This window comes from Neophocaena asiaeorientalis, unplaced genomic scaffold (genome assembly GCF_003031525.2).
Source record: "Neophocaena asiaeorientalis asiaeorientalis breed wild unplaced genomic scaffold, Neophocaena_asiaeorientalis_V1.1 scaffold242, whole genome shotgun sequence".
NCBI classification, from domain to species: Eukaryota; Metazoa; Chordata; class Mammalia; order Artiodactyla; family Phocoenidae; genus Neophocaena; species Neophocaena asiaeorientalis.
Genome location: NW_020172451.1, coordinates 4,237,892 through 4,256,131, shown reverse-complemented (window position 1 = coordinate 4,256,131; position 18,240 = coordinate 4,237,892). Strand labels below are relative to the sequence as shown.

Here is an 18,240-nt window from a genome sequence, read left to right as displayed (position 1 = left end):
TAACTTTCTTCTTGATTACTTGTTTGATCCCCAAACTATCTACAAGTACGTTTCTGAATTTTTATGTAGACAAAGATTTTTTGGGTCACTATTTCTATTTCATTAAATTATGATCAAGATGACGTATAAAAATCTCTACTTTAAGAAAAACGATTGAAGTTTCCATTGTGGACAAGCATATGATCAGTTTTTAGTGTTTCACAGTTATTTTAAATAATATCTCACATTTATTGAGCACTTATTGTTTTGTAAAGTTTACATTAACCTACTTAATCCTCTTAACAATGCTATGAAATAGGTACTATTATTATCCCCATTATTATTGATGAGAAAATTAAAGCATAAAAGCATTTAAGTAACTTACTCAGAGTCACACTGCTAATAAGTGTTAGAAATAGAATCTGGATTTAAGCTTATTGATTGTATTACCAATTCCTCTAAGTTACTGTTTTTGTCTACTAGATCTGTCTAGTTTTGAAAGACATACAGTGAAATGTTTCACTATAATTTCATTTTTATTAACTATCCTTGCTTTAAATATTTAGGTACTATGTGCTGCAAAGAGGTTTAAAATGGAAATCTTGTTTTTTAATATATAATGTCCTTCTTTATTCAATTCATTCAATAAATATTTATTGAAAGCTTACTATAGGTGAGGATTTTTAACCTTAAAGTTCACATTGTCTGATATTGTCACTCCTGTTCTTTTTTGTTTGCATTTGCCAGGTGTTCATCCCATAATTTTCAACATTCAATTTTAAGACAATTTCTTACAAATGACATTTAGCTGAGTTTTGTCTTATTTTAAGCTATGATGATCTTGGTCTTTTAATGGGAAACTTAAATCCACTCATGTTTACTGTAATAACTAATAAACAAAAATTTTATTTCCTCCATCTTACTTTTTATCTTTTATTCTTTTCATGCATTATTTTTGTTATTTGTTCCTGTGTTAGTGTACTTCTAAACACTCTAGTCCCGCCAAGATACAATCTTTAGAATATTCTTACCTCTTCATCTCCTCACAGATAAGACCTCTGGAACATATTTACTTCTGTCTCCATCTCTAGTTCCCAGGTTTTGCTGAGTTAGTTTAGCACTATTCATTTATTATAATTAGGTCTGTTCTAATCCATGTGTTGCTTAGAGTACTTTCTCTGGTATTTTTGTCACATGGAGTATGTGCATGACATTATCTCTGAATCTGCTTATCTGCAGATTCCTGAAAGGTAAATGATATCTTGGGATGTAGCCCTTTTCCCTCAGTTGCCTATAGCTTTTATTCCAGTCTCATCTAGTTTTGTAGTCGGATACGAGCTTGATTAAAAAAAAAAAAATACAAGGAATATTTTTTAAAGGGGGGTGGCGTATTTTCGTATTTTCGCCTTGCCTCTAAAACCTAGGACTTCTGTATTAATGTGTGCCTTTTCTCATTAAACCTACATGGAACTGCGTGTGTCCTTTCAATTGGTAAATTAAGGTGGATCCTCAGTTAGAGACATTTCTTCTTTTTTGTTTAATTATTTCCTCTCCTCTGTGCTCCCCTTCCTCTTTCTGAAACTTATTATTCTCTTAAAGTCTCTATTTTTCTCATGATTTCCCTAGCTTTGTGATTTTTCCCCCTCATTGAGATACTGTTCCACTTGGTCTTCCAGGTTATTAATTTGGTTCTCAATAATGGCAATCCCATCCCTCAATCCATCTACAGCATTCTATAGTTTAGAAATACATTTATTAGTGCCAGAAAGTCTTTTTTTGTGTGTGGGGACAGAGAGAGGGTTGACACTACATTGCATTTCCTTACTGCTACTTTTTTGTTCAAGTGTTGATGGCTCCTGGAACACCTCAAATGCATTTGTGCATTTCTTTCCCTACTGAGGATCAGGTCTGGGTATTAAGCTATCCTAAATGGCAGCTGCCCCACAAACAGTCTCTACACCCAAAGGTCAGCAATTACAACAGAAAACTGTCAGTGTCCCACTCTGAGACGGAGGGAAAGACGTCTCTCTGGTCTCTTTGGCCTCTCCCAAACTCAGGAATAGGGAGGCCACAACCTACTAATATTTAGCTTCATGGGGTTCAAGACTACGCATATTCACATGGGACAAATATTTAACCTCCCCCCAGGATTCCCCTATGTCCTGATTCTTCTCCCAGCACTCTTCAAACATCAACAGAAGCCCTGCATCAGCTTCTCCTGGTGGCCTCCCCCAGAACCCAAGACATCATTTGCACCCAACTCCCCACTAGGTTCAGGTGAGACACACAGGTAAAGAGCTTAGTATAAACATGGATAGGAAGCCAGATTCATTTCAAGTTGCCACCTTCCTAGAACTTTCTCTGTGCCTAGGCCTAAATTTGTAAAATCTTTAGAAGCTGAATATTTATTTATATATCTTACTTAGATCAAAACATAATTTACAGTCTTATGCTTACAGAGAAAGATTAAAATTAGCGGAGTAACCTTGCCAGAATATCTCCTTGAATCAAAAACTGGTCATTTGTATACACAAAAGAAGAAAGCTAAATAGGAAAAATAAATAATCTAAAAGCATTCTACTGACTTAGTATCTGTTAAAGTTGACATTTCAAGTAAGTGTGTGTGTGGGATTACAATATTCAACAAATGATACTTCGGAAGGAAGCATTATTGAATTTCTTTTGTCATTTTCAGAAAGAATAAGGTCTTTCTGAGCATGACACTGAAATCCAGAAATTATAAAAGATTAATAAATTTGGCTACATAAAGATTAAAAATACATGTGTGATAAAACAAGGTCAAATGTCAAACAGATACTGAATGGTAAAAAGGAATAAACTTTTGATACACACAATATGAATTTCAAAAGCATTAGGTTAAATGAAGAAAGCATAACACAAAAGACTACTTACTGTATGATTCCATTTATATGAAATTCTAAGTCAGAAAAAGCTACAATGATAGAAAGTAGATTGGGTTGCCAGGGTCCAGAGGGTCCAGGGGAGGGTAATGACTACAAAGGAGCCCAAAGGAATTTTGGAGGGTTATGGAAATGTGCTATATCATGATTTTGGTGGTGGTTACACGACTACATACATTTGTCAAAACTTATTGAATCATACACTTAAAATTGGTGACCATTATTGTATATAAATTACATTTCAATATAGCCGACAAAAAAAGTTGAATAGAGAATATATTTACGGGGCTTCCCTGGTGGTGCAGTGGTTGAGAGTCTGCCTGCCAATGCAGGGGACACAGGTTTGTGCCCTGGTCCGGGAGGATCCCACATGCCGTGGAGCGGTTGGGCCCGTGAGCCATGGCCGCTGGGCCTGCGCGTCCGGAGCCTGTGCTCCGCAACGGGAGAGACCACGACAGTGAGAGGCCCTTGTACCGCAAGAAAAAAAAAAAAAAAAAATGGGCAGAATATATTTACAACATGAAATATTGAAACATGAACATGAATATATTTACAACATACATGACTAAAGGGTAATTTATTTATAATACAAATAATTCTTAAAGTAGGTAATAAAATAACAAATACCTAATAGAAAAACATGCACAGGAAATAAATAAGAAGTTCACAGAAGAGGACTTCCCTAGTGGCGCAGTGGTTAAGAATCCACCTGCCAATGCCTGGGACATGGGTTCCACCCCTGGTCCGGGAAGATGCCACATGCCATGGAGCAACTAAGCCCAGGCGCCACAACTACTGAGCCTGCGCTCTAGAGCCCGCGAGCCACAACTACTGATCCCGTGTGCCACAACTACTGAAGCCCACGTGCCTAGATCCCGCGCTCTGGAACAAGAGAAGCCACTGCAGTGAGAAGCCTGCGCACTGCAATGAAGAGTAGCCCCCGCTCGCTGCAACTAGAGAAAGCCCGCACGCAGCAACGAAGACCCAACGTAGCCAAAAATAAATAAATAAACAAATATAAATTTATTTTTAAAAAAAGTTCACAGAAGAAAAAAATTACAAAGAACCAATAAATACATGAGTCAATGCTCAACCTCAGTTATAAGAATTGCATATTCAAACAATGAGATTATACTTTTTTCTTTACCAGATTGGCAAAGATTAAAATATTTGTTAGTATCTAGTGTTGCAATCTAGGAACATACACACTCTACTACAGGTTTCTTTTGATGGGAACTTAGCTGTATCTAGCAACATTTTAAATACACACATCCTTAGACCCAGAAATTCCACATGTAGGAAATCATCTTAGAGGTACAAGTAAAGATATAACAACAAACATTTATATAATGCTTAGATTTTTGCCAGGCATTGTTTCAAGTATTTTACCTGGAATATCTGACTTAATCTTTAAAATAACTCTACAAGGAAGGTCCTTTTATTATCCCCATTTTACAGATGGGAAATTAAGGTACAAAGGGGCAAGGTAAGTTGCCTAAGGTCATACTGCTGCTGGTAAGTGGCAGAGTCAGGATTCAAACTCAAGGCAGTGTGGCTATAGGATTTATACTCTTAGGCACTGTGTTATTTTCCCTCTCTAAAGAAAGTTTAATGCTGCATCATTTGTAATAGCAAAAACCAAATGTCCATTTTTAGACTCTGGTTAAATAAGCAAAATCTATATAATGAAACGCCAGGCAGGATTCATTAAAAATAAAGTGGTTCTCTATATGCTAAAATGAAAACATGTCCACGTTATGGTATTCAGTGAAAAAGCTTGCTGCAAATACCATCAATAGCAAAAGTCTATAATAAAACAAATCAGAAAAATAACACATATGCTTGCATACACAGAGTACGTTTCTGGAGATTATGTATCAAACTGTGTTTAACAAATACCACTGAGATGTAAGGATGGGTAAGGGAAAGATTTTTATTTTTTACTTTATTCCATTCTGCATAATTTGAATCTTTTAAACTATAGGCATGGTACTTTTATTACCCAAGAAATTAGCTTAAAAACACAATTACTCTACTTGGTATTCTACAATTTTTACAACATGGATTTACCTTTAATTCTTGGATTAGTTGAGTTCTCCTGTCTCTTAAATTCTTTAATTCTTTCTCATCCCAGCATCTAGCCTTGTATTTTAAGTCACTTGACCCTCCAGAGATGACTCCAGATTTTAAAAATAACGTTCCATCAAGAGCTACTGTCTGTAAAATTAAAAATATTTTACCTTGGAGAAATGTACATAAAGATAAAAACAGAACATAATATGACAACTTTCACAGCTGAGACTTTGTAGATGAGAAAAACTACTTACTGAACTCCACTAATAAGATAATTAGCTTATGAGGGACACCAGCCAACAAACTCAAATACAAAACCCTGTTTTGCTAAGGCCCAAACAATTCTAGGCAACAGATTAGCAGCAATTTAAAAATTTCAAAATAAAATTATATATTAGTTCTAAACATATTCAATATTGAGAAGAAAAAACCAGGAGTATTTGTATTTAATATCTCATAGTTTGTATTATATAATACTGTATTTTAAAGAATCTGACATCACATGTCAAAGACATACTAATGAAAACAGCCTTAGTTACTTTAGGATATCAAAAATATCACATTCTCTAAAATGAATATGAAACTGGGACCAAGAAAAAAACTTAAATGGAGTCAAAGGTATAAAATAGCTTCAAGTTTATAGTCCTATGAGTAACCATATGCTTTATAGAATAAATGAAAGCAATTCTCAGTGTTCTGCGAATGTTTCTAATTAATTAGTCAAAGCAGAGGAGACAGCTTGTGGAGGACTAAAACCACGTAATGTGAACTAATTTTTAAAAAAAGCTGACAGGAATCTCATTCATTCCTGCATTCAGTCAAACATTCTCTTTGTGGCTGCTGTGTTTGAAACATTCTATACTGGGGACTGGAGTGACCAAAAGGGAGTGAAATATGGTAGTGACCCTTAGGGAGCCATGCTGGTAGGAAAAAGAAACATATAAACATATCAGTACAATGTAAAGTATGAGACAATAAAAACATAGAGTAATCTGGAAGCTTAAAACTTGGGTGCTCCAACCCAGCCTGGAAGGTTCACAGAAGGCTTCCAGTGGAGTTGAAGGCTTTCACTGTATCTTATCAGAGGTACTAGTTAGAAGTAGATTAATTATATTTAACTGAAAACTTAGTTTATTTCTCTCTTGCAATTACAGAGGTAAACATTCCAGCGTATGTATGGTGGTTGCATAGTTAACAAAAAAAGACTCCTATAATATTGCTCTACCATCCTTAGTACTTGGATTACTCCTCAAGGGAGACAGGTTTCTTATTTTCTGGAAGGCCCTTGGGGCTCCCTCCCCTCCCAACGGTTAGCTTGGCAATGAGTTTTCTCATCAGGTCTGAACTTTGGAAGGACACTAGATCTCTACTGGATACCAACAGCCATGGCATGGAAACTGAACTCCTGTAGATAAGCTCTGGTTGGTCTGGAAAGCAGCTTCCTTGACCAGTAAGCCCACTGTTACGTGATCAGCTTACTCCTCCGACCTCCCCATAAAAATATAAAGTGGTATGGAGGCAGCTTCCCCCTCCTGGAACACTTTTAGCTCACGCTGTTTCTGCCTGGCCAAAGCCCACCTCTGTGGAATGAAAGCTGAGGAAATACACAGGCTCCACTGCTTCTCTGCTTTTAAGTTGTTCTAAATAAAGCTTACTTTACATCTACAGTGTGTCACTACTGATGTGTGTGTCAGTGTTTCTTTTATGACAATCTCAAGTCATTCTGTAGTCCAAGACGACTCCTAGAGCTCTAGCTATGTGTCTGTATTTCAAGAAAGAAGGGAAAGAATGAGGCTGGTAGACAGGGCAGATCACAGAGTTCTCAGTATGTCATCACAGGAAGAATGTGGATCAAATACAAATGAGGACTGATGGGGCTTGTGGAGGGGGCTGGGGGATTAGCACTGAACAGTCTAACAGCAAACAGGAGAGTGAAATGGTCAGATATGAACTTTAAGTACACCAATCTGGCAAGTATCTAGAAAATGGGGTGGTCCAAGTGAAGCCAGAGGTGATGGTATGAAATCAGCCAATACCTACAGTGAAGAAAAGGAAAAAGATTTGAGAAATATTTAGGTGGTATAAGCAGAAAACCTTGGGAATTGTAGAGGTTACAAGGAAATCCATGAGGAGAAAACAGAATTTCATTGGTTAGAATAGTGGTACTAAGAATTGAAGAACACAGGAGAGGGATCAAGATCTAGAAAGAAGAACCTGAGTGTAGTTTTATACATGATGATTTTACAGTGCTTGTGGGCTAATAGTTTACTTATTTATAATGTATGTCTTGACTATTTCCTAAAAGAAATTATTCTTTTATAGATTATAATAAAGATTATTATAATAAATATAAATATACAATAAGATAGCTACAAATAATAATTAGAGATAACACATTAAACTAGGTGAAAAAAGAACAAAGTATAAATAATTTAGACTCTGATGAGAAATCAGTAAATTCAATCAAATAAGTAGGAAGAAGAAAAATTATTCAATATATGATGTTGGGACCGGTAATTAACCATTTAGGGGGAAAAAGCTAATACTTACATCTAATAATACATATTAAAATGAATTCTAGATTAAATTAAAATATAAAAGTGATACCATTAAAAAAAGTGAAGTTAAGTAAATATATTTTGATCTCATAGTAAAGACTCAATTATACATACACCAATACCTATAAAGGTTAAGAGTAATACAGCTGATTATCAAATATATGGCATATATACCACAATACTCACTAGATCTTTCTAGGGTATGGTTGCCAGACTTAGCAAATAGGAATACAGGATGCCCAGGTAAATTTGAATTTCACATAAACAACAAATAACTTTTAAATGTATGTCCAAACATTTTATCTGGCAACTCTATTCTAGAGGACATGTTAGGGATGGTTATTTTCCTTTTTGAGCTCTTTTTCCCAAAATGAACATTTATTAACTTGTGTTTCCGATATGTAAAAGCCAAATGTAACACAAAGGAAAAAAATCCATGGGCTGGCTTGGAGAGGAGAGAGAGAAGTGTATTGAGAACTTTGAGCTAAGAATCTGTCATAATACTACACATGGTGTTTTAATGCCAACTCTCTCTTCCCAGCCATACTTGGGCAAGTCAACTTCCTGTCTCAGATCAGAGGGACAAACGGTGTTCTGAGACTCTTTTTTTACTTTCATTGCTTGGTTGGCTGCTGCTGTTGTCATGGCAACCATTTACCATACTGCGCTTGACAGAGTGCATTTATGCTATTCGATTCTATGTTTCAACCCCGTGAGGTAAATATGATTTCCATTTTATAGATTGGGGCTTAAAGATATTAAGAAACTTGCCTAAAGTCATACACAGGGACTAAAATTCCTAAACTAAAAGTTGGTCAAACATCTATGTCCATGTTCTTTTTTTTTTAATGTCCATATTCTCAATAACCACCATGTTATAGACCTTCAATTCTAAAAATGCAATGGGCAGCAATTCATAGAATTACAGGGTTTTTTTTTTGATAGTTTCTAGGTTTATTAAAATAATTTACTTCTTCTAAAAGTAAACTTAGTATCAAATAACCTATTTACATTTGATTTACAAACGAATTCCTATTCTGGAAGGACTATAATTTCTATTTCCAGCCTGCAAATTCCTTAACTTACAGCTTACAATGGTTGCTCAGTGCAGTAATCCTATGCCTACTTTGGAGGTTGCATTCCTGAAAAAATACCACGGCTGGCACAACTGGGATCTTATATAAAATAAGGAGTTGGAGGAATTTTTAAATAGCATTAAATAAAAGTTCCAGAGAACATGGCTTAGGAAAAGGAGAAACTTTTTGGCATTAAAAATTTGCCCTGAGGGCTAACCAATCATTCCACTGAGCCAGCTTCAACTGTTTCAAGAAATACAGTTTCAGTGTTACAAGCAGATCCTCTATAATTTTTGTGTTATGCAGATTATACCTAGTTTTTAAGTTGCCTTTCACTGATATGGAAAATAATATACTTTAACTTTTGCTTTTATTTCTGAATGGGTAAAATATTCATGAGTTCAAAATCCAAAAGATACAAGAGTAAAGAGTAAGAAATCTCCCTGGCATTGCTAGACCCCACCACCCAGTTATCTCCCCCAGAGGTAATCGATGCTGTCAATTTCTTATGTATTCTTCCAGAAATATTTTTGCATAAACAAACACACACACATATCTCTTCTTTCCCCATTTTTTACATAAATGGTAACATACTACACTCTAGTCTACTTATTACTTTTTTTAAAACTGAATGTATCTTGGAGATTGTCTGACACTTGTATATAAAGAGCTTCATTCTTATTTAAGGTTGCATAGTGTCCCATTCTATGAACGTATTATAATTTCATTGAACATAGTCTTGTGCAAACTGTTTCCAATTTTGCTTGCTACATACAGTGGTTCGATGAATAACTCTTTGTATATATCATTTCATATACATGTGTATGTAACGTTCTGAAGAAGTACAACTGCTAGAATTGCCCTTCACAGAGCTGGTACAAATTCACACACCCACAGCAGTGAATGCAAGGGTCTCTTTCCCCATAAAGTGTTATCAAACTTTTTTATGTTGATCAATCTCACAGGTGAAAATAGTATTTCAGTGTAGTTTTAATGGGCATTTCCCATATTTGGGTTTTTTTTTGTCGTTTTTTTGGTCACGCACATGGCATGCAGGAGCTTAGTTACCTGACCAGGGATCTAAGCTGCGCCACCCCCTTCCCACCCCGGCAGTGGAAGAACAGAATCGTAACCCCTGGACCACCAGGGAACTCCCTATCCAAATGTTTTATGCATCCTAAAACACAGAGAATATTCTTCAAGTGGAATAACAGTACTAGGAAGAAGATAAGAGTCCCTGGAATATACTTAATGTAAAAATATGACAAATAAACCTGATTAAAATTTTGAAATAACGGTAAGAACAAAATATAGCCTAAAGGGGTAAGGCATGTTACTGTGGACAAGATATAAACCATAAACATATGTTGAATGAAGGAAGGATTAAACACAATCTTATTTTCATGTGACTTCTTTAAATTGACCACACAAATCTTCAAAAATCAATTTTACAAAATACATTTTACAAATATTCAAAAATCAATTTTACCATAGTTAATTAGGTAGCAAAATAAGGAAGATACTGTAGTAGCTCACTTATTACACCTGCTTAAATTTAATATGTAGAAATCAATGACAGTGATTAACTAAGACAGTGATCACATTATCATTAAGATAATTATAGATATAACTACTAAAATGTATGAGAAGTTAATCATATTAGACAAGTCAATACATTTAATACTGGAAATTCCTATCTTTCATAAGAATAGCCCAAACCCCCCCACTTTGTGTTAATTTGCGATTCTGGACATTCCAGATCAAATACGTAAAATGACTAATAAATAAAAAATGACTATCACTTTTTGAGAGCTATTTCCTAGGTACTATAAAAGCATTTTGCATGTTATTACTTATTTTAATCCTATAACTCTATGAAATAAGTACTATTATTTCCCCAAATTTAGATGAACAAACTAAAATTAGAGGTTTAGAAACTTGTCTAAAGTCACATAATTAATTACTAAGTAGTATCACTGGTCTTACTCCATAGTTTATGCCCTTAGGCATTGTGTTACATTTCATCACAGATGTAGTTTAAAAAAAAACTATGTCAGATAATTTGAAGAATTTAAAACTGCTTAACTAAATACAAACTCTATTTCAATTGACAGTAAAACAATATTTTTAAAACCAAAATTACTCCCTTGAGAGACTGGTATCTAGTAACCTCATTTCAATTGTGCTATTTCTACAACTTCAAAATGTGTTAAAACCTTGAATGTGTAAAAGGACAGTTAATATCTCCATTGAGCTATGGAAGAATTAACCCAGAATGTAAAATAAGCACCTAAAATCTCTTCTGGTATTCAGAAACACACGTATTATATATGTAAGTACAGGGAGAATCTGAGATTCGACAGGGGCATTTATTATATATAGAGTAAAAAAGAATTAAGAGCTTTAGGCTCTCACTACAATAAATCTAACATCCAAAATATGATTTATGATTTGGGGAAGTATTAGAGAAATTAATTTTTTGAAAACTGAACATTATAAAAACTACTGAAGCCATTAACATCTTAGGTTCTATTTTAGTTTCCCCTACATAAGAGAACATATGAAAGCATATATAGATATTTGTGTGTGTAATATGTTAGTCTTATAAATACTGCTTCAAATTACCCGAAAGTACAATCTAAGCCTCTTACTTTCCGTCTTTCAGGTCCATTGAAGGCAATATGCCTTGCTTCTTCCACAGTCTCACAGACAAGGCCATTTCCACAGACAAACTGAATTACTTTCTTCAGCTGAGGAAACTGAGTCTTTATGACATCAATCACCATTTTACAGCCTTTAATCTCCCGTAATCTTTCATTGATTGGTTTGATCTAAAAGGTTTAAAATATACGTGATATATTAGGTATATTAAAATAAAACCCAAACACTCAGTACATTCTTTTTCGAAGAACATACGTAAGCATGAAAGCAAATCATTAGTAATATGCACTTATACACAATGAAAGTTTGACAAGAACCTGATGAACAATATCCCACCTTTGGCTCCTGTAATATTTTTTAAAAATACACTTCATCAAAAGCCAGAAGATATAATTTCTAGATTCAACTCTGTCACTAACTAGTCGGGATAAAGCAATAGATGAGGAGCCCTTCATGCTCTCAAAATCATAAAATCTAGTGGGAGATAATATATCCATTTACATACTTTTGAAAGAGTGGCACAACAGCATGGAACTCAGAAAATCATTTTAGGCTTAAACGATCAGGAAAGCTTTTACACCTTCTTTGACATGACTTTTAAGTTGGGTCGATAAAGAGATCAAAAGATGTCTGCAATATATTACTGAAAAACAGCAAGTATAATTTCATTTTTGTAAAACAAAACAAAGGGAAAACCCTATATACAATCAAAATATGTGTGTGTGTGTGTATATATATGTGTGTGTGTATATATATATACACACACACACATATATATACACACACATATATATATGGAGCATATAGTTATATAAATTTGTATGGATGGAAGCAATCTAAAATAGTTGTGATAGAGGAATTGAGCACTGAGATGAGGTAGGAGTATTTCCTTTATATTTGATATACTTCTGTATTATATTTTTAAAAAATGAGTGTGCCTTGAAAAAAATCTTAAGCATGAAATACATAAAACAGAATTTTAATAGGCAGATGAACTAGGTTAAATAGTTTTAGTGGGCAGAAGGTATAAACAAAAGTTTATTATTATATTATTAAAGAAAGTACAAAAGGCCAGGTCTGAACCATTAATACCCAGTTAGCATTTGCTGAGCCCCTCCTCTGTGCCAGGCACTGTGCTAGATATACTACCTGTAGTGATTCCTTGCAATAATACAATAAGGTAAGGACTAATTCCTCCACTTCACAGATGATGAAACTGACACTCAGAAAAGTTAAGGACAAATCAATGAGAACTAATTAGAAGGAGGGCTGCTTTTTAAACTCAGGTCAGTCCAACTCTAGGGCATGTGCTCCTAACCACTATGCACACTGCCTGCAGTTCAGGGACTTGAAAGCTGGACCAAGTAGAACATTTTCTTTATTAAGCAATGAAAAGATCACTGAAGGATATCAGCTGTGATAATGATGGAGTTCCTGCCTCAGGAATTTAAACTTTGGATGCTCTAAGGCCTTTCAATACATACCTCAAGGCTCAAAATTTGGCTTGCTCCACATCAAGAGCTGACATGTATATTTACTGGACCACATATTTACAACTGAAACTCTGGGTTGGCATTTCACCGACAGAACATATGTCTTATCCATCTCCTATTCTTTGCTATAGGACAAAATAAATTGCTGGCTAGTAGGCAGAGTGGTGCACTGCTAGAGCAATGTCCTTGAAATCACCAGGGTAAATTACGGCGAAACTAGATTAGGAAGAAATGATATGAAGGCAAGGAAGACAGCACCCACTTGATACTATTCTTTGCCTGCCAATACATTAACACCAGCCATTTGAATGAATGACTAACTGGCATCCAACTTACGATTTTTTCAATCACTACCATAGTCTCAGGCAATAAAGACACACTTTAAAAGACAGGATTTTATCACTAGTAAATACTAAGGATTATAAATTTCTTACATCAAGGTAATCTAAAGCAAGGAATGTCTCAGGTTCAGCTCTTTCCTCCTTCAGATATCGAATACAGTCTTTTGCTACCTTTTCAGAGGCTACAACAATGGCAACCATGTACCGACCAAGAAGTTTAGTGACAGCCAGCTGGTATTTCTTATGTATAGGATGACACAGGTCAAGCAGTCTTCCAAACTTAGCAGGTTTCAAAAAAGGAGAGAAAAACAAATACATTAATGAGGAACATATAATTCATTGTTTTCTAACGTAACAAAGCAGCATAGACCAAAAACTAATTTTCTAAAATTATAAACATGATAATTTAACAGTCTCATTCAAATGGAAATAAATTTCATTATGAAATATCCATTTAGGTGTGTCACACTTCATTCAACAAAAGAGTAATAAGGAGGGATTAGTCATACCAAGGTATTAAAATATTTTACAAAGCTAGCAATTAAATAGTATTCATTCATTCCCTTATTTATTAAATAAGAAACTGCTGAGGCACCTACTACATGAAGGCACTGAGCCACAAACTGGGTAAACATGCCTGAGTAAAACATCCTCTCTGACCTCACAGAGCTTTCAGACTAGTAGGGAAGGAAGATATAAATAATCAATAATTGCATGCATGTACAAAGTAGAGTTATAACAGGCACTGTGATTAAGCACAGAGAGCTCTGAGAATATGTATCAGGGACGAGGTTGACCTGAGAAGCCAGGGAAGGCTTCCCACGGAGAAGTGTTTTTGGGGATCTGAAGACTGGTCAAGAATCAGACTGAAGTTCAAAAAGTCTATTAAATGTCACAATGCCAACCGTCCTGTACCAATGCTCCCTAGAATGTCTGCAGATTCAATTTTACATCTTTAGACTCTTTCTTCAATGTTAGGTTCTACTTCGAAATACCAATTTCTTCATGATAGATCATCATTGTCTTTAATACTTACTACCTTGGTCTTTGTTCTTCTCAATTTACCTATGATTAACTCAAGCCTTACTTCTAGGTCAGTAATTTGATTTTCAGCTATGTAATCCATTCCTTGTTATTTGCAATTTATTATTAGTTCAGTAATGTTTGTTCTTGATTTGTCTCCTTAGCTCTACATTTTTCTTTTTATTTTATTCCGTTTTAGCTCATATTTGAACCTGACTTTATGAATTCAAGCTCTTATTAAATTGTCCACAGCACAGAACACTTATGGGGGATTTTGTCCTGTAACCTTCTTCCACAAGGCTCTTTGACTTCTAAAAGCCTTTTAAATTATTCTTTCTTTTTATTATTATATGTACCTATAGCTGCCATATCGATTCTCTTCACCTTCCCTATATTTAACGTGGGCAGCTCTGGGCAAACCTTTTATTTTCTGTGACGGATAATTTTTTTGGTTGTCTCACCTAAAATTGAGATGGTTATCTCCTCTGAGCAACAGATGATGGACCAAGTATTTTTTGTTCTATATTCTAAGTATTTTCTTATCTATTGCCCATCATCTAAGGGCTTAGACGGCAGGGGTAAGAGAGCTGTGCTAAGGCTGTACATATGCTTTACTTGAATACCTGAGTTTTGTTCTTTCTTCTCAGTTTTTAATTAATATCCCATACCAAGGTTTCTCTCCTTGGGGGAAGAGAACAAATCCCATTCTTGGGGAGAGGGTTTTGATTTGGCTTCTCAATTTAACAAGGAGCCCTAGAGCCTTCACTTCCATCTAAGAGAAGCAGAGGTCCATGTTCTCCGATTCTATTTTAGTGATAATTTTTACTCTAAAGGAAACAAACATATGAGTTTGCTTCTTTCTAGATTAAGGGATAATAAGTGAGAATTCTCAGGAATTAATCGATGTATCAGTTTGCCTTCTGCATAATTAAGAACAAGCAATGCTATACTTCAATCTTTTTAAAGAAATTCTGGACTATTACCATTTTCTGAAGGTTATAGCATGATGTATGAGCCCCTTTCCTCTTTTGGTTGTTGAACTAGTTTCTCACTAGTTTTTGTCATTCTCCTTAGTATTAGGGGAAGAATTCTGTGACCCAGCCTTATTCCTCCATCATTGTCTAGAAGTTAAGACTAACACTTAAGAGTCAGAAAGGCAAAAAGGATGCTGTAAAGGAAACGAAGATGGGAGGCCAGAGAGACAGGAGGAAAACCAACAGAGTGTAGTATCATGGAGGCCAATGGACAGGTGTTTCCAAAGAGTGCAAGCGGTTAACAACAGGGTACACTGGTGTCAGTGACAAAAGAATGAGATGCCAGACCCCAATTCCGAAGGAAACAATTCTGTGAGGCTGACTCCCCAAGCAACAGGTTAGTAGATATTGCTGTACTGGGGCTAAGGAAATACACTAGTAATACTGGATAGCAGTCACATTTGGAGAATAAAAATTCACTGTTTCAAAAGTATGCCAACAATGTCTACTGAAAAAAATATTTTAAAAAACCTGACATCATGAAGAAAATGAGGTTTGAGGACATGTGTCTATGGGCGACAGACTATTTTATGCACCTGTGTCCTTTGGGGATGTTGGCCATACCTGGACTTTCTGGGTAATGTGTTCGTGTCAATGTTTCTCCCCAATAATTACTTATCTAAAGACATTACTGGGAGTTATTTACATTTTACCTCAGTTATTTACTATTATGTTTTAAATATAAATAATAAAACACAAAACTTATAGATTTCTGAAATAACATTACTTCCTATTAATGGCAAATTTTTAATCCCAAATAAGAAAGCTTAGCCTTTTTATTTCAATTACCACAGCATCTGGGTGAAGTCTTTTAAGGTGTTCCAGAACCTCTGCTCTCTTTTGCTGACGTTTTCCCTCATGGGTATCAATTCCAGCATTCTGCAGTTCACTTCTAATAAGATTCAGCTCTTCATTAACTTCAGACATTCTTGATTTTGTCTTTTCAATTTCTTCCACTAGGGTTTCCTCTTGCTGTTTTTTCTCTTTCAAGAAATTCCTACACAACAGTAACAATAATACATTATACAGCAAAAAGAAAACCCCAAATTTAGGAATTACAAGATACAGTATACTCTAGTCTGGCATTGCAGAGGAATGGAATAATGCTCTATCAATTTTAAACGATGAAAAATACAATATAATAAACTTAGCACCAAACATGGACAAAAGATATTTTAATCATTCTTTCTTGATCCAAAAGTTACATATTTCTGGATTCTGAAAAAGAAAGGATAGGTCACTATAACCAGAGAAATCATCATAAGCTTAATGGTAAGTAAATGCCAATTAAAAAGAAATTCTTTGTGGTAGAATACTTAGGTGGTGCTAGCTTTCATGACATACTTTTATTATAAAATATCGGTAACAAAAGACAGTTTTAAGTTTCACCACTGTTAAACATTTATATTTTCAGAACTTAAACCTTAGTGGTCAAGGATAATTTTTAATTATCTACAATGAAATAAAAAAACAATGGAGGACAAAGACATTATGATACAGTGGAAGCATTCATCTGATGACTATACCACAAATATCGAGACCCCTGAGATACAAGAAAGCTGCAAGGAATTTGGTTTTACTATACTTACATGCATGTTTTTATATACTCCTCCAACTTCTCTATTCGCTTTTTATGATCTTCTATTTGTTCTTTTATTTGTTTTAGATTTTCCTAAAATAGGAAATGAAATCTGAAATCAATTACAGCAAATCCAAACAAAATTGATTACTTTTCACTATATGCCCAGAACTTACTATAACAGCATACATTGTTCTAAATTTGAAATATATATAACCACATGAAAATTCTTATAAGAACACATTTTAACTTTGAAAAGGCAATACGGTACAGAGCTTTGAGGTTTCAAGGCTCAGGGTTCAAATCCTGACTCCATCATTTATGTCCTGGCTGGAGATACCAGATCTCCAGCAAGTTTACTTTGGTAACTTCAAACCCCAGGGGGATTATTTTCAAATATCTATATACAGTTCTTATCTCTCTCTCAAACTAACTCATTCAATAAATATTTATTCACTGCCTACCATGTGCTAGGAACTACAGATATAATAATGAACAAGACAGAGTCCCTGCTCTCAAGGACTAAGGTTTGGTGGGAGAAACAGACAAATAAGTAATTCCAACAGAGTGGCTCAGCACTATAATTGTATAGGGATCTCCGAGGCAGCTATAGGCTTGTGGAAGGAGGGCTTCATGCTCCACATTCACCTTATCACCAAGTCCAAGGATTGTGGTCGTCTCCAATTCGCTTCTCACCTTTAACATTCTCCCTGTCTCATGCATCCTGCGCATTATAGCAAGATTAATCTGTCTTACTCCATTACTAAGTGATCTAAACCCAGGAGTGTACAAAAGTAAAATACACAATTCTTTTTTCAGTATACAACAGCAAAAAAGAGAAGAAATACCAGTTTTCAAGTGGTAAAGGATAAAATACACCATGAAGTTAATGATCTCATTTTACTCATTTATCACAGAAATTCACCAAACAAACATCTACTATGCTAGGTGCCAACAGCTATAAAAATGATTAAGATACAATTCCTTTTCTCCAGGGACTCCCACATTTTGAAATTAGAGTCCCCATATTGAAATTCTGTTATCTCACTTAAGAATTCCATTCAGGCTTCCCTGGTGGTCCAGTGGTTAAGAATCCGCTTGCCAATGCAGGGGACAAGGGTTCAAGCCCTGGTCTGGGAATATCCCACATGCCGCGGAGCAACTAAGCCCATGTGCCACAACTACTGAGCCTGCGCGCCTAGAGCCCGTGCTCCACAACAAGAGAAGCCACCGCAATAAGAAGCCCGTGCACCGCAGTGAAGGGTTGCCCCCACTCACTGCAACTAGAGAAAGCCTGCATGCAGCAATGAAGACCCAATGCAGCCAAAAATAAATAAAATTTAAAAAGAAGAATTCCATTCAAAGAGACAGGAACAAGATTAGCTAACATCAAGGACCAAGTTTAGTCAACTGGAAACATCTGCCTCTGCCTTTACTCTGGCCAGTCCCAGGGCTTGTGTCAGGGCCTGGATGCTCCGTTGGACACGTCATGGGGGATAATC

At 35.4% G+C, this 18,240-nt stretch overlaps 1 protein-coding gene across 2 annotated transcripts in view; it reads right to left on the bottom strand.

The window, feature by feature from the left end:
* Positions 1 to 18,240, bottom strand: part of SMC1B (structural maintenance of chromosomes 1B) — an 81,177-nt gene that overhangs the window by 31,283 nt on the left and 31,654 nt on the right. For both annotated transcript variants that reach the window (XM_024737532.1, XM_024737533.1), the window contains exons 8-12: positions 16,749 to 16,831; positions 15,949 to 16,156; positions 13,196 to 13,381; positions 11,259 to 11,438; positions 4,971 to 5,117 (exon numbers count right to left, since the gene is read on the bottom strand). In XM_024737532.1, coding sequence (XP_024593300.1) covers positions 4,971 to 5,117; positions 11,259 to 11,438; positions 13,196 to 13,381; positions 15,949 to 16,156; positions 16,749 to 16,831 — 804 coding nt within the window. The remainder of the gene's footprint in view (positions 1 to 4,970; positions 5,118 to 11,258; positions 11,439 to 13,195; positions 13,382 to 15,948; positions 16,157 to 16,748; positions 16,832 to 18,240) is intronic.